The sequence below is a fragment of the Gadus macrocephalus genome, chromosome 16 (genome assembly GCF_031168955.1).
Source record: "Gadus macrocephalus chromosome 16, ASM3116895v1".
In the NCBI taxonomy this organism is placed as follows: domain Eukaryota; kingdom Metazoa; phylum Chordata; class Actinopteri; order Gadiformes; family Gadidae; genus Gadus; species Gadus macrocephalus.
The window spans coordinates 18,669,512-18,691,588 of NC_082397.1; the positions used below are offsets into that span (position 1 = coordinate 18,669,512).

Sequence of the window (22,077 nt, forward strand, 5' to 3'; positions counted from 1 at the left end):
CTTACAACTAGTTGCTTGTCATTTGCATTAGTATTATTGAGAGAGATGTATATAGATCAAGATTGCATTGTGTCTGTTTCCATTTGTAATTTTCACGTGTAGAAATACAAAAAACAAAACAATGCAAATCAATAAAAAATAAGAAGTGAAAACAGTTCTAGGGTTTCTCATTGGCTGCGTGTTATTAGATACCGATGCTTTATACACTGATCTTTTTATTTTTTTATCCTTATACAGATGTTTTATTTCATTGGATTTTCTATTAATAATAGAGTTATAGGCATAGTTATAGGCATTCCTATAACGACAGAACATTGTATAATTTGGTTTGTACAGGGTTTGTGTTAATCTGCGCGTGGTGCAGTTACATGTGGCCACATCAGCTAGTGCAGTTCAACTGTCCCTTCGAGAAGAAATGTGAAGTAAAGTCACTAGGTTTGGGAACCCACAGTCTAACATCGCATCTCTATTCTAATTGGAATATTATGCGCTCTGCATTAAAACATTTAGATGAGCTGCTTAAAGGTCCCATGGCTTGAAAATCTCACTTTATGAGGTTTTCTAACATAAATATGAGTTCCCCTAGCCTGCATTTGGTCCCCCTGTGGCTAAAACTTGCGTTCGGTTTAAAACGAGCACTAGGTATTCTGCTCGCCTTTGAAAAAATGGAGGCTCAAGCGTGTCGTCATAAGGGGCCAAGCTCCTCCCCTTTCTCTGCCTTGCCCGCCCAGAGAATTTGGCCCGCCAATGAGACAATGAGCTACGACCGTGCGAGCGGCACGTGTGTGTGTTTGTGTGATTACACACACTGTAACGCAAGTGTTGTACACTTGTTATTTTATAACCGTTTTGCTGTTGGTGTTATGGTGGCGGTGGTCCCTCGGCAGCGATGCTCCGGCGGGGGACAAACGCGGTCAACAAACGCGGTCAACAATCGCGGGCAACAATTCAGTCTACTTCAGATTGATGTGGACGTGGAAGAACCAGAGACGTCGGAGAACAGTTTTTTGAGATTCATATTATCATCTGGAGGCGCACACAGCTTTTGGCCATGATAATATGCATTATATGATATAGATATCTATGGATAATATATTATTTAGATATAGAGCTCCAGGAATCCCGCCGGAGCACCCGGAGTGTTCTACAATATTTACAGAACGCGGCCAAAGGCAGTGTGCGCCTCGCCATTGCGATACATCCACTGTAAACAGAGCGCATGGTACCGTGGCCACAAGCTGCTCAGGGCCACACCCCCACCCTCCTCCTTGACCCGCCTCCTCATTTGCATTAATATATAGACACCGAAACGTCGCGTTTGGGGAAAGCTCAATGTACAACTGGCTCGTAGTGGCTGTTCTGCACCATGGCTGAATATCGGGAACGTCTTCAAATACTGTGTTAGGAGCCCACCACTAATATCAATATTAAAAACATCCATAAAGTAGCATGCAATGGGACCTTTAATATACCTATATTTTGACGAGGCAAATGAATAAAAAACAGTTGATAAAATCTTTGTTCTCATTATTTCTACCAAACTTACAAATAGCCTGCTAACCAATAAGCCAACCTGGCACTTTCTTTGTCTGAAATTAATTAATGCATACTAATATTCCTTAGTCAAAAGAACTCGCAAAATAATGCAAAGATCCTAGCACACATGCCTCTGAGTATGTATGCATGTGAGTGTTTTTGGAAGTGTTGCATGGGAGAGCGTTGTGTTTTAGTGACAGCTGAAGGATCAGGACGCATTAAGTCCTTGGGCTGGACAGCATGGAGAGTAATGTTTAGAGGAAGCTGTGCCGGGGCTTATGACTCAAGGCCAGCCTGCCGTTAATGTGCCACCGTCCACCACCCCAGCGAACATACGCAGCCTGCTCTGGAGACGCCCACATTTAACGTTGATTAATCCAAAGCAGAGACGGATCATGGAGATAACCCACTTGTTAAATCAAAATAAATCTAGTTCTGATTAGAAATATATATTGCTACGCCTCCCATGTTTGAATGACATGACTGCTCTGAAGTGAAATATTCATATTTCATATATTCATATTCTGGCCACCATTGTACACTGTATTTTGTTGTGTTGTATTATAGTCCTTAACTGTGTAGCAACTGCAGTAGCTGCTATCATTGCTGTAACACAGGGAATTGGTATGCCTAGCGATTGTTGTACTTGCACTTGGTTCGATGAACATCCTTTCTGTACCGACAGCGATATATTGATGCACTTCTTATGACAAATGTACTTATTGTAAGTCGCTTTGGATAAAAGCGTCTGCTAAATGCCCTAAATGTAAATGTCTGATGTGACTTTACATTATCCAACTTAAATCCAATACTAATAGTGTTTATTCTAAACATATACTTTCTGCATAGCATTGAGTTGTTGTGTACAAGGATCCGACACATTGATCAAAATCCTTTTATTTAAAACACCTAGCATATTAAAATACCTTCATCCCATTCACATCATTTTAAAAGACTGAATGTGTATGTTTATTGGCTTGAGTGCGTTTGTCACAAAACCTTTCTTCTTGGAATTTTGGAACATACTTGTTACCTAAGTACTACACCAAGTACACCATGCATGTGTGTGTGCATTCAGCTAGCCGTCAGTCTTGGTACAGTCATACGGTTTCCACCACTGAGCGAACTGCAGGACTTTCTTCCTCTGATCGTCAAAGTTCTCCCTGATTGGTTTACGCCAGCGGCGCGGCTCCAGATCCATCATGCCACCCACCACCTCCTGGTTAATGGGAGAAAGGGGGAGAGAGGGAGAAAGGGGGAGAGAGGGAGAGGGAGAGGGAGATAAATAGAACATAGGGGGAACAAAATGCATTATATTTTAGCATTGACAGACACAATGATATGTTATGGCAGAACAACTTGAGTAAGACGGCACAGAGCCTGGCCTGGATATCAAAAACTGTTCAAGTGTACGTCCACACTGGCCGGTCCGGAGCTTTGATTTGAAAATGTTACAGACACATTGGTAGAGTTTGAAGAGTTTGTGTTCATTACATGCTTACTAGGGCTGTAACGATACACCAACTCACGATTCGGTTTGTGTCATGATTTTTGACCCACGGTTCGATACCTCCCACAATTTTTTTGGAATTTAAAAAGCATTTTATTTAAACACAAAACAAATAAATTGGAACACTGAACAGATTTGAACAGAAAGATTACTATTTAAGTATAGAAAAATTAATAAATAAATAACCAAAGATTGCAGTTGGAGGATGCTTGCAGGTAGCCGTAGGCTTACGTATTTGGAAATATTAATGTCAAATAAATAATAGTAATTTGAATAGTTTGGTAGCACTAACCCGAGTTCCCGGCGCTAGAAAAAACAGTGCCGGTCAAAGTGACCTGCAGAGGTTTCGTTTTTCGTCAAATATCCTTTTATCGCTTCTTATTAGGATATGTAGCTTAAATAATGACATAATCAGGCTGCACAGAATGAGAAATGTTTAATAGCCTAACTTTCAAATAGATGGGGAAAAAAAATGAACGTCTGATTCGCAATAACGAGGCATAGTGTTGCGAGTAGCGTATGCGTGCGTGAGAATGGCAGTGTGCGTGTGTGTGTGTGAGTGACGTCAGCGGATGAGCGAGGAGAGCGAGCAGTAGCGTGTGTATGTGTGTGTGTCTAGTGAAGAAACTAACGAGTCCGGTAGAATAAAGTACCCATCCTGTCAATTATCGGTGGCCTCTTCATTCCGACCTATAATCAGACCAACTGCCGGTCAAAGCACACAAAACAGTAGAGACAGGGATCACCCAGGCTAATATTGCGCGCTTGGCCCACTCTGGACAAAAGTTGTTCATATCGCATGAGGACTTCGACGGCTGTGGAGAAATGCGATCCTCCGTAGCCACGGAGAGCTGTCATCACAGAGAGGGCATCTCGTCGCAGACTTACGGCATCGAAAAGAGGAGTGGTGTCAGCAGACTATTATTTAGACATATTATTAGCAAATTTCAATCAGACCATTTGACCCGGAGAGATACAATTTTGTCTGACGTTACATTTTTCTATGACCGGACACGGGAAACCCTGGCACTAACAGCTCATCATATCACGTGGCTGGATCTGGACTGGAAGGATAATGGGAGTTAGAAAGGGAGTGTCGCGCTTCTGCCTTCTCACACCGCGAGACAGGTTCGGGGCCTTGAGTGTCGCGATTTCGGTTTCGATACGTATATCATTACAGCCCTAATGCTTACAGATCCTCGACCTCCAGTAACATGACGGGTTGAAACAAATATTAAGCGAAAGAAAGCGGAACATCTCGTTCCCCCCAGATTTGAGCCTGTATGCTCAGACTAAGAGACCCCCGCAGTACTAATAAAAACATGATCGTATCGCCTTTATTTAGTCATTTTAGCTCACCCATACTGAAGGAATTTTCTGTACTATACTAGGAGACCGGTTACCAAATGAGATTTATTTGCTGTTTTCAGTTTCCATTTTTCCACTCATGCGTTGTATACATCTATGTGCATTTTCATATTTTAGGGTCTGTTGATAGACCAAATCAACAGCTATCAAAAAGGGTTAGACTGAAAAGTGATAACTCTGTTGACTTTAGAATACAGGCAGCATCATAGATATACTATGTTTAACTCAATGGCTGTTTGTTCGATGTCCATTACTGACCTTGCCAAAGTAGTGAGGGAACTTCTGCTCGTTCTCAATCACATGAGCGAAGCCGCCCTGCAGTCCAAAGTCCACGGCGAAGTAGGGCAGGCCCCTGGGAACCTGAAGACCGAGACAAATCCTGTTAGAATGCCACCTCAAAATCCCTCCAAAACCACTTATACAGCCTCCATCTTCAGTTAGATCAACAAAATAAGAAGGAACACAAAGAAAACCGTTGGGAGACCGGTCTCATTTTCTATATCGGTTTAAACACACCTGTGTTGTCTAGATACATTTGTAAATTTCAATATTGGGTCGATATATATAGTGTTCAGTTTGTTATCGTTGAAAAATTACTGGTTGTGAAACATGTAATATCGTCTTGGACCCCAGGAAGATTAGCTGCCTCTCAAGGCCGGATACTCTTAATAGAAACAAACATAAAAAATCAACAACGGGAAGATCCAGAGGCATGGGGGACCATGAGCACCATGCTTTACGTACCGCCTGCCGGATATCCTTCGACGAGAGGTTGACCACTTTCTTGTTCATGGCCCACTCCTCGTCACAATCCATGATGGCTTTCTGGAAGAAACACACGGGCCACAGACGCAGAAGTTATTCAAGTACGTTAGATCCCCTCACTGTTCTGTATCTCCAACTTGAGCATGGACCCTGCGGGGCCTTCCACATCAAGGGTTCATCAAGGGTTCATTACATTGTACAAACGGGCTGACAATGCACAGACGGACACACACCTTATAGTATATAGGAGCCATGTCTCCCAGTTCTCGGGGTAGAGGTACGCACTCCAGAACCATGTGCTGCCGTCTGCGCGGGTTCATGTGCGTCTCCATGAAGACGCAGTCCTGGTCCTGGGACTCAAACATGCGCACCAAAGAACGGCGAAACAGCTGAGGACAGAGGAGAGGGACACCCCCGCAGCTGGAATGAACTGGTCTGTTTTGGTTAAGGAACTAAACAGGTTGGGGGACGTAAATGGATCACAGCATGTTGCATGTTAGCTCATTTGTTATCTGTAAGGAACGCTTTAAACCACTAACTTGATAAAGTACCAGTTCGTGGGAAACATTGAGACACGTCGATTTCAACATGGGAAACATTAAGGCGACAGATTTAAATGTACTGGTCAGTGAAATGTAACGTTATGTAATGTATTGTTCAGTAAAAAAAAAGAAGCCTTTCTCTGTTTTGTGTGTTGCCCGATCCACGAGATCCTTTCTTAGATCCTGATTACTTTACTTCTTATCATACGTCGCCGACGGCCATGCCATGTCTGGCGCCCTGAGCAGGGGCGCCTGAAAACAACAAGGAAAAACGCAGATTGGCTGACCTGCATCTCTGACCAGATGTCCTCGTCCAATCCCGTGGCGGAGCAGTGATGTTGGAGGGGTGAGATGAGACAGTGGCCCTCGGTCATCGACACTCCTGCTGGAAGGCTCAAATACGACTGGACACACAAAGACAAACATGTTCAAGGGCTTCTCGGGGACATGCGTGTCTCTAGAAATACCCTGCCCACCATGACTTTCAAATATATTTTATTATCTTTGAATACACATGTATTTATCGATGGCTGCAGGATGTATGCAGACATCTAAACATTGGTAATCAATTCTGTAAAATCCTTCATTTAACGTTTATCCCCGTTTCAATTCTTACTGCCCAGCCGGTCAGCCCGTGTGGGACCGACGACAGCAGCGGCAGTACCTTGGCCCCGATGGCCACGATGAGGTGCTTCTGCAGCTCCTGGCTGTTGAAGCAGCGCGGGCACTGGTCCATGGAGGCGGCCAGCCGCCGGCTCTCCGCCACCGCCTGGCTCCTCATGCGCTCCTCGTCCCGGCCCTCTCCCTCCCGCTGCGCCGCGCTCGACACAAACATGTCGTCCAGCGTGTAGTTGTCGCCGTCCGCCTTGCCCATCATCTGGGAGGAGGGGGGGGGGAGCGGATGTGGGGGATTAGGTAGAGTTGACAGCAATGAAGGCGGGTGGGTGCATAGAGGAGTTTGGAAAGGTTGTGACGCAAACGCATCGATACAGAGAGACAGAGAGCTGGTGTGTGTTGTATGTATACATGTGCCATGTATTTGATTGGACGCCTGATACAGAGCATTTCATTACAAGCTAAGCGATTCCAGTACTACTCAGTGTTTGTTTTTCTTTCTTTGAGTCCAATCAAGCAGTAAATGCATTGAATGGCACATGAATGTACAATGATTTTTAAACTTGAATTGATATTCTCACTTCATAGTTTTGGCGTTTATTTGTCTTATCTTTGGGTAAATGTAGCCTGGGTTCAGAGATAACGCATGCAAATGATGACGTCATCCTAACATTTAGTGCCTCTTCCATACCATGTCCAGAGTGTGTGGGGGGATGGTGTGTGTGTGTGCACATAAGCTCTGCAATGATTCTACTGTCCATCGCCATGGCAACCGAAAAACGGGTCAGAATCTGTGTATGAGTAAGAGTGAGAGAAATTGAAAGAATGACGCAAGCATGGCTGTAGTGCTGGTCTGTGAAAGAGTGAGAGAGTGTTAGTGAGATTAATTAGCAAGAGTGTGGGTGTATATGCAAGGACGCACGCACACACATTCGTTTTTTCGGCATATCTTTTGAGGTCTTATTTTAAAGTACATCTGCTATGACACTCTGGGATTAATAAAAGTGCATTGTGTGTGTGTGTGTGTGTGTGTGTGTGTGTGTGTGTGTGTGTGTGTGTGTGTGTGTGTGTGTGTGTGTGTGTGTGTGTGTGTGTGTGTGTGTGTGTGATGCCACACTATCTGTATTATCAGGTCTGTAACCTAAACCTGACTATCGTTATCAGCTACACATATACACCATGTAGACATGAGCACATATACCATATATCATTTATGAGTATCCCACATATAGGTTGGGAACCAACTGGTTATTGTAAGCATATAACAGACATCATTTGTCAATCCTGGCTAGCAAGCTACAGTATTATGCTTTTGAAAAAGGTGTCGATATATCTCATATGATACTATATAGCACAGTTCTGGTACCCAAACTAGCCCAATTGTTTTGGTTAGGTAGTCCTATTGGTCATTTTAATGTAGTTGTTTTAACATCGAGGTCCACTTTGGAAATGTGCACACTCTCGAGGTCTTGTGAGATTAGCTACTAGTGTGCTCATATCGAGCACGCAATAACTCCCCCTCGCATCGCTCACAAACCATTCTCACAGAAAATTAGAAATGCCCCCAATGTAAAGCATCGTGTGTATTACCCCCTCCTAGTCAGCAACAGCAAGTGATTTAGTCATTTGTAAATAAATTTGTGGCACTTAAAAATAGTACTTAGTTGTGTAGCATTTTATGCTAGCCAGTTTTGTTGTATATAGGGAATGGGTTAACCTAGCAATAGTTAGTGCTTGGCATTTCGTTCTATCATCCTTACTATACCGACAGCAATATATTGTTCTCCTTCTTCTGTCAAATCTACTTATTGCAAGTCACTTTGGATTAAAGCGTCTGCTAAATGCCTTAAATGTACATTTTATGTGGAATAGTTAGTTAGTTATGGGTTCACAACTAACTAATGTATCATTCTTCAAGTAAGGCACAATGATTTGAGGAATGCCAGAGTGTTCTGGAAAGATGGTACAATTGACACACTGTAGAGACAATGCAATTGTCCCTACAGACCAGAGCATAAATCTATAGCCATGATTGGTGTTGATATTTATAGACGCCCTGCCATGGTAACTGCAGATATATTTTTAGTATCCCTGATTGTAGGTGAGTCCCTGGTTGTGTGTGCGCGCGTATGGCCAAAAAAGAGCTTGCACATGAAAGAACATGAAAGAAACGTCATGTTAATGAATTTGATTTTAAAATCAACATGAGCCCTCTGCAGAGCAGGCATGCGCACACACACTATGTTATGCCCATCTGCGTCACTGCAACCATATGAACCATGACTATATGAGACAGTCACAGAGAGGGAGCAGTAGAAACAGAAAGTAAAAGACAGAGGAAACGTATAAAGTGGGACGACCAAATGTCTGTATTTGGGGGACACACGCACACATACACCCACACACACAGTAAAATGAATACATCATCACGATCGCAATGCACAAGGCACTTTATAACCCCATCAACCATCACCTCAGATGCATGTCCAACTCGGTTGACATATTCCTATCGGAGTCTGTGACATTGCGGGCCCAACTCTCACCTTGCCAGCCATGCGCGAGTAGAGTGCATTCTGGTCCTGTGGCGTGCTCATCTTCTCCCTGCGGACCATCTCCTGCAGACCCATACTGTCATCATCCTGGAAGTAGCGCACGCGCTCGCCGTCAACGTGAGTCTCAATCTGGGGACGGACAGACAGACCATCAGGGGATGGGGAAGGAAACACAGCCGACAGTCTGGACAATCATAAACACCCTTCTCCCTCACACTGCCCTTTGTTAATCTTCCATTGTGAATCCTAAGGATTGGTATTGGTTGTAACTGTAATAAGGATAGTAGGACACTCAAGGAGCACCAATTTCTGTCCTCTAAAAATAAAACCTCCTGTGCTCCTTCTCTCCCCTCCCCTCCCCTCCCGTACCGGCTTTCTCTTCCTGCGTCCTCCGTGCGGCTCCTGGGGTTCGGACGGGGCGTTGACCGGCCAGGCCCGGCCCGAGTGGTCCGTCCTGAACAGCAGCACTTCCTTGTCTTCCTCGGATCGCCCTGGAGGCTGAGACCCAGACACACAGACACAAACACAAACACACACATTGCTGGGTTCACTCTTGGTTGCCGACAGTCTGGCAGAGAGCTTGAGCACAATTGGACGTATCAAATGGATTGCTTTGGTTCTCAGGTCAACCTTGGTCTCCAGAGGCAGAACAGAGAGAAAAGTGGGTTGAGGGAAATGGCCAGATAAAAGAAAACAGTGGGCGAGAGCGAGAGATAATAACAGACCAGGAGCAGTGGAGAAACATTGGCTGACAGACAAAACAGAATCTCCTCTCCGTCTGCTCTGAACCAGCTCATTGGGAACCCATCGGTACCAGGTTTTAAGACCAACACGCTGGCACCGTAACAGAAGTCAAGCCCCTACCACAGCCACGACAACGAAGCACACAATTTGCATTCTTAAAACCAGAGTGGCCTTAATGGGATGGGGACAATGGGATGGGGACAATACAAATTAAGGGGGGAACACAAACATGGAATTATTCCAAGATAATTTTCTGGAGGGGACATCATTAATATAACCAATGTATATAAAATGGTCTGCCTTAACAGCCAGACTAAGAGTGTTATAGTCTGGCTGTAATATTTATTCATACATATTTTAAATAATTAATGTATGTGGAGGGGGGGGGCAATGCACGAGTATGATGGGCTGTGTACAGTAAGGCCAATATCCGTTATAGTCCCGCTTGACAGAAATCGAAGATATACCTCAGCAATTGACTTATCCTGGTCCCTAGCTTACTGAACATTTGTATTTACGCAACTATTCATAAAAGCCAATATTAATTTTGCAAGACCTCCTCATGTGTGCATTTATGTTTAATAATCAAAAGGTCCTTGAAGCTTTTTCACAAGACCATCAATTTAAAAGCATTAATACAAAAACAATCCTAAACCAACTGAATGCTATATATGCCAACTCCCTTCTTTGTAAAAAATAAATAATGGAATGGTATAGCCAATTTTTCTTTGATAAACTAAATGGGGAAGGGATTAAAACAGATTTTGTTTAAATCCGTCCGATTATTAAATTGAGTATGATTATTTCTGACATGGGTATTTTACCTATTTATACTCAATACTAATAATTAGCATTCAAGTACCGAATGAGATTACAATAACTACAGAACGAAAGACTGTCCAAATGTTCTGGCTCAGCATTGCGGCAGATTGCGTTGTGTTTTGTGTGTTGGAGAATATCGCAGTAACGCAACAGCGGAGCTTGGCCGATCTGCGCACTTCACGCATTGCGCGTCACGGCGAAAAGAACACGGATGGCTATAATGGAGGCGTCAAGCTGCCGGCAAACGACAGCGCGCTGGTCGGTGATGGGCTGCCACTTCCGCGTGCATGTGTGAAGCCATAAAAAGATAACCAAGTAGATCGATGGATGTATACTTTATTGATCCCCATCAATGAAATTCAAAAGGCATCAGGGGGAAAACGCTGCAGTGGGAAGAGTTGTCACAGTCCAACGTGGATCTCTGGCTGTTTACTACTGCGCTATTGGCACACAGATCTCCCTCTGATCCACCCCGTCCCGTGACTCCCATCTCCCCACTGCCCCCTTTTACCCAATAACATTCACGCACGTGTTCACACAAACACACAACCTCACCCACCCTCTGAGTGGCTCTATGGGAGACAAGCGCTGATTTAGACATTTGTTTCCCATTCAGTTCTCCTGGAGGTCAGACTCTGTGGAGACACTCCCGTACGTCGTGTCATAGGATAAAAACTAAGTTTTGAAAAACAGAGCAGGACGTAGCAGAAGCTATTTAGATGAATTTTAAGGCGAGTGTCTGGAGAGAGAGATGGATGCCCTCAGGATGTCTCCATGCGTAATAAAGTAGATTTAGGGCCGCATGTGTTTGGATTATGGCTCAGATAAGAGGAATGGAGAGACAGACTTCTAAGAGAGAGAGAGAGCGAGAGCAAGAGTGTGTCTGTCTACCCCCTTAACCGTGTGGGGCTAAACATGTGTGTAGTTTGACATTGTACATGAACTGGGTCTGGAAAGGTTATCTCCATTTGTTGATGTTCACACTCATCTTGATATACATCAAAGAGTGAGGGTCCATTATTAGGTTTGGATAAATCAGATGCAGAGGCCCTCGTCGTGGCTATCCCACCAACCAAATATGTCCTCTTGGAGTTACATTCTTCCATCAACTCTGATGACATTTAAATGACCTCCGGATTGATAAAGAAAGGGGAGTATGTGTCGTAGCCCTCATTTATCTTCATGCAGTCTGTTTACCTGGCTTGCTCTGGCGGCGTTCGCCTGTTGCAGTCTGGTTGCGTGGTTTTCTTTGGCTTTACGAGCGAGCTCCATCTGGGATTTGAGCTTGTCTACCAGGGCCTTGAGGACACCAACATAAAAACATCCATTACACACATGCTCAAATAAAAACACTCCTCTTACTAAAGATCACCGTCCTGTGCGTCCTAAACAGAATGGCATTCTGCGCACAAAAGGAAGGAAATACATTTACACTGATGAACCCGCACGGTTACCATTCACTCATACAACTAAAGTCACCCTTGGTGCAAAAAAACATGGAAAAACAGCCTTATGTACAAAGCATGCCCCCTAAAATGTTCAACACAAATAATGATTGTTATTTAAGGCAATTATTAGTAAAATGCCTTGATTGTAGTATGAATGGCATGGCCTGACATTTATTGGGAAAAGCTTTTGAATGATGTTCAACTTAAACACGCGTTTCAGAAATACGGAAATTGGTAAAAAAAATAATCCTAAAAGATAGCATATGATTCACTAAAAGATCCCCATAGTCATTGTTGCCTTGACAGTTAAAACCAGGAAGAGTGATAGGTGGTGGCGTCTATGGATGGATAACAAATGATTAGACCAACATCCATCCACTGGAGACACTTCTCCTAAAAGCAAAAGTTGATATCGTTCTTAGCCTCCTTCTCTTCTAATGATGACTAATAGGAGTTTTCAAAAGAAAGATAGAGGGAGACATTAGAAAGGACACTGTGGCCATTCAAGAGACATTTACTTACTGGCTCATTTACGGTCTCATTTATAGCCATTATTATTCACAAAAATGTGACTGAAAATTGACATTTTAGAGTGACTAAATGTTATCATAAGAGAAGGTGATTTATCCTAAAATGATTCTTAGTCAACTTCCTGAAGCCAGAATTGTAAGAGTGACTGACTTGTTTTCAGCTAAACTCCGTGAGATAGAGATAGCATGAAACATACAGCTCCCATTTTGTCAACAGTATCCTATGAGTTTCAATGTTGGACGGAAAAGGACCAACTCACCGTGTTCCCCATGATCTCTGCCTTCACCAGCTTGGCTCCCAGCTTGTTCATCTCCTCATCTGTGAGCAGTGGAAGCTCCTCTTCTTCACTCTCCTCACTATAGAAAAATGTATTTGCGTTGTAAATATCCAACCTTAGCTGTTCGATTTTGTAACGACCAATGTTCAGACTTAATCTTGTATGACAGAGGACACGCCATGGCATTAAGTCGAGCCAATCAGAAGCATCCACCACATCATTCTTTGTTTTCTAAGAGACGGTGCTGCTGTGTGGCGTGTCCATCTCCTCGTATCTGTCCGGGGGACAGAGGTGGACGGAAACTTTCCTCTCTATTAAAGCACACCCACATATTTGCAGACAACCACTTCGTCAATTATAACAGTGGGGTGGTTTGATGCTGAAGTTCTCCTTCTATTATTTGCTAGGGTTCCCATTAACTTTAGACGTTCCCAACTCCCTGCATAAAGCCCTGCATGGGGAGCACCTGAACCGAGGGTGGGGGGAGAGGCATTGTTCTGGCCTATTACACTCCTAATGGCCTCACTCACCATTGGCTCTCCATGCTGCCGGGCCTTCAGACGCCGGGTTACCTAAACAACTTAGCCTAATGAGGTGCATCAAGAAAAGAGTCTGGCGGCACCCGGGGCTACCACGGTCACAGCAGGGAGACAGCGGTAGAGACACCAGCCTGATGCACTTATGGATGAATACAGCCACCGACAATAAAAACAACAATTGGGGAATGTATGATCTTATGATGTTCGGTTATCTGACGACCACTGCGAGGGAGGCGCGCGGGTTAGGGGAGGGGGTTGTATTGATGTTTACTGAACAGAGGGAATAGGATTTAACAGCTTCCAGCCCGATATTCTCTCCGAACAGAGAGCGACCATGGCCCGTGACACTGGGGCTCTATTAGGAACACACTAGGGATGCACCCAAAAAAAAAAGAACAGGAAAGGGCACACACAGAGTGTGAGTGAGTGAGTGAGGAACTTGTTCGAGGTGTATACTCTTAGGCACAATGGGAATGGAGAATGACTAAGGCAATTGGTTCGAGAGAAAACTAAAACTCATTTAGCCGTTAAGGCTCGCTTAATTGAGCCTTGTCACTGACCTTGAGGATGTGACTGCTGCCTTGTTCCCATGGGGAGCCGTCGCTTCAGTAACCACCCTATCCCCGTGATGTGGTGCTGTTGGTCTGTCGGTTCCCTGGGCCGGGCCGCTCTCCCTCCTCGAGGGGGGAACACCGTGGTGCTGACGCACCGTCTTCGGGGAGTCCTCGTCGTCGGAGCTGGGCTTCAGGAAGGCCTTGGAGAGACGAGCAGGATCTGGTGCTGACCTGCGAACTGAACATGGAAAGGGATCCACTCTGTTACAGCAAACTTTCACCGTAGAGCGTGTTGCACACTAGACAAGCCACGATTTGACATCCGTCGTACTCCCGTGTTCTATATAACGGGTCCCCATTGGGTCACAATGGATGGCGCTGCCATGCGTGCCAATTCTGATATGTTCACTCACAAAGCCTATCAAGCGTTAATGCGGAAGGGGGGCGGATTATCGTGTTTATAATATATATAAAACATGCCCCTTTGAACAATAGTTCTTAAAAAAACGTGTATGTTTTTGCAATCAAACATAAAATATACCAAACTTGACCCACCTCCACCGTCCTCATCTTCTGAGGGCTTGAGGAAGCGGCCTTTCAACGACCCCAGGGACAGGGGAGGGGTGTGCCGGCCGCGTCCAGGGGAGGAGTCTTCTCGGCAGGACGGACGATCGTCGCGCGGGGCTCTGTCAGAACCCCCAGACCGGCCTCCATCCCTCTCCCTGGGCCCGTCTCTGTATCTCTCCCTGTCTCCGTCTCCCTCTCTGTCCTGGTCTGTACGTCTGTTATTGGCCCTCTCCCGCTCTCTGGGCCGTTCCTCGTCTCGGTCCATGCTCCTGCGTTTTCGCTCCCCGTCCCGGTCATCCTCTCCTCTGTTCCGGTCCCTACTGCGGTCCCTCTCTCTGTAGCGGCCTTCACCCGGGCCTCTCTCCCGCTCGCTCCCCTGTTCCCTCGGCTCGCCACTTCTCTCCCAACGCCTGCCGCCATCTCGAGGAGATGTGTCTCGCTCCCTCTCATTTCGTCCCCAGCCCTCTCTGTCGGCCGTGTCCCCCTCTCCCCTCCTCCAGCTGTCCCTGTCTCCTCTCCTCCAGTTCCCCCTCCCCATGCCCCTGTTCCCCCCTCTCCTCGGTGCCCCATAGGCCGCTTCTTCCGCCTCTGCCAGACGCTTCTGGAACTCCTCCATGGACTATGAGGAGAAGAAACAACAGTTTATTCATTTATTAACATTAATATCAAAATGAACGGGTCGTTGAAACGCAAATACAGATGGGCTCTTGCTGATCATTAGAAGCTGCACAAAATAATCCTGCGAGAGGTTTCGCAGAGAAAAATAGGTAAAGCTGTCAAAAGTTTCCGAAGGATGTTTCACAGATAACCCACAGACAAGGTACACCATATCTTTTAAGTACCTCACTGCACTGTCAGCAGTGTTGTGAGAGCACAGCAGTGAAATGACAGTCACAGCATTCAGTAGAGCCCTTGAAAAATAACTGTGCTGGTGCATGTGCGTTCATGTGTGTGTCAGAGAGATAGACAGGATGAAGGAGACATTGGAAGAACACACAGCCATTAGAGCCAACAATTCCGTCAGAATTTGGCAAAGCCCGTCCAAGTGGATGTCAAAAAAAATACTCAGAGATCTATGCATATGTGTATGCAAATGTTTGATTTTAAAAAAAATCCTAGGCAAACAGTAAACCTGATTTAGTCATTTTGATTGAAGGGTAAGTTCTTGACACAAGTAGGGTTAGGAACCGCTCTGGCCAAACCACCTGGGAATGTGGAGAAGAGGACCATACAATGCAGCAATGCCTTGTCTGCCCCCTACTACCCAACCAGTGCAGCACAAAGGATCTTGCCGTGTTCAATAAAAACGCAAAGGCCTGTGTAAAGAAATGGGAAACTGCCATATTGCCAACCAGCTTCAGCTTTGTGTGTGCGTGCCTGTGTGCCTCACCCCGTATCTCTGGGCCACTATTTCGTTCAGGCTGCAATTATCTCTCTCTGCCTGCTCCCTCATCCTCTGGTAGCTCTTCTTCAACCAGCTCAGACCGCCATCGTTGACTGCAGACACTAGGAGGAGAGGGAACACTTGAATTAAGGCATGCACACAGTTTCATTAATAGAAAAGTATTAACATTATCCTTGATGTTATTGCTAGAACACACATATGCCCGAATATATAATCGTGATGCATAGCGTGGTCGTAATCATTATGCCTTTTACACATCAATATGTCAATAATCAACAACAAAAATGCACTAAACAACCAACAGAACAGAATACGCTCAAGTAAAAGCGGGAAAATCTCAGCAATAAATATAAATCGGGAATCAGGGGGCGAGTCTCTTGACAAACTTAAATGGGGAAGAACACCACCCAGCCTTCCTCTCTCGGGGGACACACACCGATGGCATATTCCAGAAAGATCCCAATGATTTGTGCTGATGTGGGGAGTCTATCTCAATTCAATATCTGATTAAACAGATAGATCATGTTATCAAGCTGGAAACAACCCAATCTATAAAAGCGAGGTAGAGGTGATGCATATATATTGTTCCCAGACACGCAGCATCTGACATCAATTACATTTGCTACACCTGGCATTAACCAGTGACCATGTTTGATCAGGTTTTTCTTGCACGCTCAATAGGTAAATAGTCAAGCAAACAACGGGCCCAAGTATAAATCACAGAGATTTTATCCACAACAAGCCAAAATGTTGGATTAGGATATAATTATAATTAAAATCCGGATTAATGGACAATCAACAGTTGCTAAGCAACAGCCACAGCCAAAATGGCTGCTGGGGTGCAGACAATTTTAAAGGTCCCATGGCATGCTACTTTATTGATGCTTTAATATAGATATTAGTGGGCCCCTAACACAGTATTTGAAGACGTTCCCGAAACGTTCCTGAAATTCAGTGGTCCAGAATTACAGCCACTACGAGCCAGTCGCACTTTGAGCTTTCCCCAAATGCGCCGCTTTGGTGTCTGTAGCTTTAAGGCAAATGAGTAGGAGAGAGGCGGGTCAAGGAGGAGGGTGGGGGTGTGGCCCTGAGCAGCTTGCGGCCACGTTACCATGCGCTCTGTTTACAGTGGATGAATTGCAATGGCGAGGCGCACACAGCCTTTAGCCGTGTTCTGTAAATATTCTACAACACTCCTGGTGCTCAGGCGGGAGTCCTGGAGCTCTATATCTTAATAATATAATTTAATACCTAGATATCTATATCATATAATACATATTATCACCACGGCCGCCTTAATGCACGGGCTTACCTGGGCTGAAGCCCCCGGGCCTACGACGATCAGGGGGTCTATCTTGAGCTGCACATGTAAATGTGTTTTCTTTTATTTATTTTCTTTATCTTTTTTTTTTAATAATAATTGGCTCATGATAGGCCCCCCGATTGGCGTAGGCCCAAGACAATGTGATTTTTTTGTTTGGGGCTTACAAAGATCAGAGGCCTATCATGAGCCAAGAAAAAAGGAGGCCACTAGGGGGTGACGCGGGCACCCCCTAGTGGTAGCTGGGCCCAGTGGCCACTTGACACCACAGCCACAGTCCAAATCAGCACGCCTGAGCTTCCATTTTTCAAAGACAAGCAGGATACCTTGTGTTCGTTTACCACCGAACGCAAGTTTTAGCCATGGGGGACGATAGGCAGGCTAGGGGAACTCATATTAACGTTAGAAAACCTCATAAAGTGAGATTTCCATGCCACGGGACCTTTAATATTTGGTTGTGCATCCCTGAGCATCTAATGTGCTTTTGATTAACTGATATGAATAGCCTTGCATCAGTCTTGGAGTTTTCACAGCTGTATTTTCAGAGTGTTATCAGATCACCAGAGCATTTGAATAGAAGACAACCTATAAGACAAAGACACTGAAACAGGCTCATTATTATATAAATACCCCTTTCTTTATTATTCCCTATATTTGTTGGACTGTTTTTTCCTCTCTGTTATGTTATGTTACAGTCTGACCCATTAGGCCGGTCTGGAGAGATGGACACGGCCAAAACAATCTCTCCTCCATTGTATTGGTCAAGGGTAACGAGTTCGGCTATTTTCAGAACTCGTTGAGCATTTTTTCTCAAGACAGCCGCATATGGCCTTTTCATTGGCTTCATGGCCTCTAGCAATTGAGAAAAGATGCAGGTGCACAGAAAAAAAATATGTGAAAGGGTGCACGTAACTTTTTTTAGAGTTACTCAGGTGAGTACCATGAGATGATGTTTGGTACTCACCCCACACGTAGCGTTGTTTAATTAACATCTGATGTTTCGAAACTTGCCCAGTTTCAAAAAGCAGATCCCATTTTCAATGCAACAAGATGGTGTCGACGGGTGAACTACTGATGGTATTGTGTGTATAAAATGTCCTTTTTAATAAACAATCTTTACACTTACAAAGTTATCAATACCTTGTTTTATATGTTAAGACCCTTATTATACTACCAAAGAAGAGTCGGGCTACTTCTAGCCTTTGAAGTGGTTTAAAATAACGATTTAGCTTTTACCATAAAACATGCCCCCATAGTTCCAAGTTTATAGCGTTTTGGTAGAATCGTCTAAAAACAGCCAACTTAAGAATGCGTCTATACACGCTTTTTTGCTCCCAAAGGAACATTCCAACTCGTTATCATACTAAACATATCCCAGATCCATTTTACACCGGATTTGTCCTTTAATGTACATTGGGATCTCTGCAAAGTTTTCAGTTTCGTCTTTGAGAATAATGTGTAAAATGCTGCTGAATGGATTGCTACTACTACCTCTTTTGGCCTCAGCAACCGCAACAGCGTTCTTCTCTGGGGGCAGACCGCTTCCTCCGTCCTTCCAAAACGGGTTTAGCTCCAGCTTGTGCAGACCCGCCTGGAGACAACATGAACCTTGTTTCAGCTATTCTATGCAAGCTTTGCCCACAAAATAGATGATGGTGATGCACAATTGACTCTTGAACATAAAAAGCACAAATATGCATTAAATGTACACGTTGTACCTTTGGAGCTATAGATCCCTATTGGGTCAAAAAACAAATAGGATACTGTGCAAATAATATACAGACAAGAACTACATTATTTACTCCACCCATGCAAGGGGCTAACCATTATGTGCAATAGATATGGTTGCACACACATCCACACCCACCTGTTCGATAGCCTCGGCTTTGGACTTCTCCTCCCCTTTCAGCCGGTCTTTTTCAGCTCGCCTCTCTGTTGTCGATGTGGTTTTCATTGCCAGAAAGTCAAAGGTCATCCACTCGTCTCGCTGTAGAGAGAAGCAATGGACAGACCGGGCAGACCAGCAGGAAGGGTTACAATGACATCACTTAGTCATTCTTCTTCTTGGGCATTCTTTCCGTTCATCTCAAACCCAAAGTAGCAATACATCTGCTACCTGCTTAGCTAATATGAACTACGGGGGAACGTCCATCTTTTGGGAACATCTTTCATGACACTGAGGTATCCACTATTGTAAAAATTGTGACAGTTAAAACTGGACTTCTTTGTGTACGTATCTGCAGTAAGGATAAGAGTGCGTTACCTTGGCATCCTGGGCTGGACTACGGCTGCTCTCTGCAGCCTTGGCCTCTGCCGGAATCTTCCAGCCTTTAACCGTTTCTGGCTGGGGCTGGGCCTCCACCCACTCCTCCTCTGAGTCCTTAGATTCAGAGAGATTAGAAAATACAAAAAGAGGGTGAATAATTGCTTCATGGAAAAACAGATCTTGAATGGCTTCAATATGTTTTCAAAGTAAAAAAAAATAACAAATGAAATAAATATATTAAGATATATTTATATCATATATACAACATCACATATTCACAACATCAGCCGGACTGCATTCTTCCACCTCCGCAACATCGCCAGACTCCGCCCATCACTGACCCAATCCAGCACTGAAATCCTAGTTCACTCATTTGTCACATCACGCATAGACTACTGCAACGCCCTCCTCACCGGACTCCCCACCAAACTCATCAACAGACTGCAGATCATTCAGAACTCAGGCGCCCGGATCATCACCCGCACCAAATCATCTGACCACATCACCCCTGTACTCATCCAACTTCACTGGCTCCCAGTACACTACCGCATCCAATACAAAACCCTACGCCTCACCTACAAAGCTCTCCACAACCTAGCCCCCAGTTACCTCTGTGACCTCCTCCAAGAATGCACTCCCTCCCGCTCCCTCCGCTCAACCTCTGCTGGACTACTATGTATCCCCACATCACGACTCATTACAATGGGTGCCCGGTCATTCAGCTGTTCAGCACCCAGGCTCTGGAACTCCCTCCCCCCACACATAAAACAGTCAGACACCATTACAACCTTCAAGTCACAACTCAAAACTCACCTGTTCAAACTCGCACACAACGTCTAACTGATCACTGTCTTGATTGTTTGTTTGTTTTGTATTGTTTGTTTTATTTATTTATTGTTATTTTTTTCCACAATGTCTTGTTTTTAAACGATTTATGATAACTTTATGCTCTGTAAGGTGACCTTGGGTGCCTTGAAAGGCGCCTCTAAATTAAATGTATTATTATTATTATTATAAATGTTCTTTGAAAAATATTTCTCTCTCATTAACTTTATCATTGCCTTCATTGGAGAAAACCTGGTTGCATGGTCTGCTGTTGGTAAGCATTAGTAACAATGCATCGCATCATGGGGAGCTCATACCTCGGAGCTGTCACTGCAGCCATCTCCCGTCCCTGCTCTCTTCTCTTTCTTATCTCTCTTCTTCTTCTTCTTCTCCTTCTTGGCCTTTTTAGACTTTTTCTCTTTCTTCCTCTTCTTGCTCTGGAGAGAGTCTTCCTGTAAAATGATCAGATAAAAAAAATGGTGTTTATAGTTAATTTCGGTTACGCCACCAGGTATATAAAAATAATCCATTAAATCAGCCTTGTTATTGTGAATAGCGTCAACTAAATAGACGACATAAACAAACGACATAAACAGACACAACATCTGACCTGTCCTATCTGCTTCAATCGTTGGTCGAGCTCAGGGAGCATCCAGGTGTCTTCTCCCCTCAGCTTCTTCAGCTCCTTTTTCTTCTCCTCCCTCTCATAACACTGCTTGGCCTGAATATACAGGAAACAAACGACATAGCTGTGACAGGCATAAACGGCATTGAAAATCGCATTATGTCATCTTTCACCTTTGAGATCCGAACGAGTATTCATGTATGTATAATTGACTTAAGCTAATGAAAGGGTAAATACAAAGAAATCGTTATGCATGTTAAGATCTCACAAATGCACAAGGGGCACAACAAGGTGTATATAAAACAAGCTCTGTACCCAAACTTCCAATCAAATATTGACTCATTCATGCACGAATACCAATCTTAATGCTGCATTAGTATCCTCGGTGGCCTGGTTTGGTTGAATCTTTTTGAGTGATTCTAAACTACTCTAGATTAGTAACCATTGTAACAATGTACTTTTAAAAAGGAAGAAATTAAATAGTTGTTCCTGGCACTGTTAGCCGTTAGCATTCGTTTAAGTTATGGTACGTTGTTGCTTAACGAACACAATGATTCAGCCGACAACAACTGTCACACCGACTTGACCAAATCTAGGGTAAAGCTTGAGGAAATTGTCGGTACTGACCTTTTCAACCACTTCTTGACGAGCTTTTCTTTTATTTTCCTTTCTGTCTTCGATTGAATTCTCGCTTTCAAAGCTTGCTCCAAAGGCAGCCATGGTGCTGTCGTAAATGTGTTTTCATAAGTGTCGTAAATATGTTTTCATAGGTGTCGTAAATAATTTACCACTACTTGCGACTTCTGCAGGAAGGTCTCTGCTCACAGACAACGTGGCCGCCATATTGGAGAGGTAAAGACTGGCCTGTAAACCAAATGCAAGTAAACGGGAGGGGGGAGCGGCGGGTTTTCTGGATTGTTATGTAACGCGTACATTTCTTAACCAATTTAAAGTAGACACTTCTCAATGTGACAACCATTTATTTTCACTTTTGTGAGTTGATTTATAACATGTGGATACAGCCTGCATGAAATAAAAAGGGCACGGGCAAAGTATCCAGCATGCGCTTTTTGTAGACCATCTTGGGAACATGACTACATTGTGTGTAGTCATGTGTGCTTGGATGCACGCACACACAAGACAATTTACCATTATCAACCACCAAACGTCTGCTGGTGGATCTCAGCGGTCTCTGGCCATCGTCCCAGCATGTTTGACTCTGTAGGTCTAGGTGGGTTTGAAGTAACCACATGTAATTTCTTGTA

At 44.3% G+C, this 22,077-nt stretch overlaps 1 protein-coding gene across 1 annotated transcript; it reads right to left on the bottom strand.

Moving 5' to 3' along the window:
* Window positions 1-2,417: 2,417 nt before the first annotated feature.
* On the bottom strand, window positions 2,418-21,598 carry cwf19l2 (CWF19 like cell cycle control factor 2). Its single transcript, XM_060074358.1, has 19 exons — window positions 21,440-21,598; window positions 20,798-20,908; window positions 20,505-20,639; window positions 19,360-19,476; window positions 18,964-19,083; window positions 18,588-18,687; window positions 15,761-15,876; window positions 14,359-14,989; window positions 13,810-14,041; window positions 12,693-12,789; window positions 11,652-11,753; window positions 9,258-9,386; window positions 8,880-9,017; window positions 6,386-6,598; window positions 6,009-6,125; window positions 5,413-5,568; window positions 5,159-5,239; window positions 4,673-4,774; window positions 2,418-2,755 (listed from the first exon to the last, which is right to left on the bottom strand). The coding sequence occupies exons 1-19, from the start codon at window positions 21,530-21,532 to the stop codon at window positions 2,615-2,617; spliced, it is 2,931 nt and encodes a 976-aa protein (XP_059930341.1). The 5' UTR covers window positions 21,533-21,598; the 3' UTR covers window positions 2,418-2,614.
* Window positions 21,599-22,077: the final 479 nt, after the last annotated feature.

What these genes read in the sequence shown, in the direction of transcription:
- cwf19l2 (XM_060074358.1), bottom strand. Translation starts at nt 21,532, where the DNA reads ATGGCTGCCTTTGGAGCAAGCTTTGAAAGCGAGAATTCAATCGAAGAC. An exon ending in GTCAAGAAGTGGTTGAAAAG is followed by an intron (nt 20,909 to 21,439) that starts GTCAGTACCGAC and finishes CTGTATATTCAG; the next exon opens with GCCAAGCAGTGTTATGAGAG. An exon ending in TGGCTCCTATATACTATAAG is followed by an intron (nt 5,240 to 5,412) that starts GTGTGTGTCCGT and finishes TGTTTCTTCCAG; the next exon opens with AAAGCCATCATGGATTGTGA.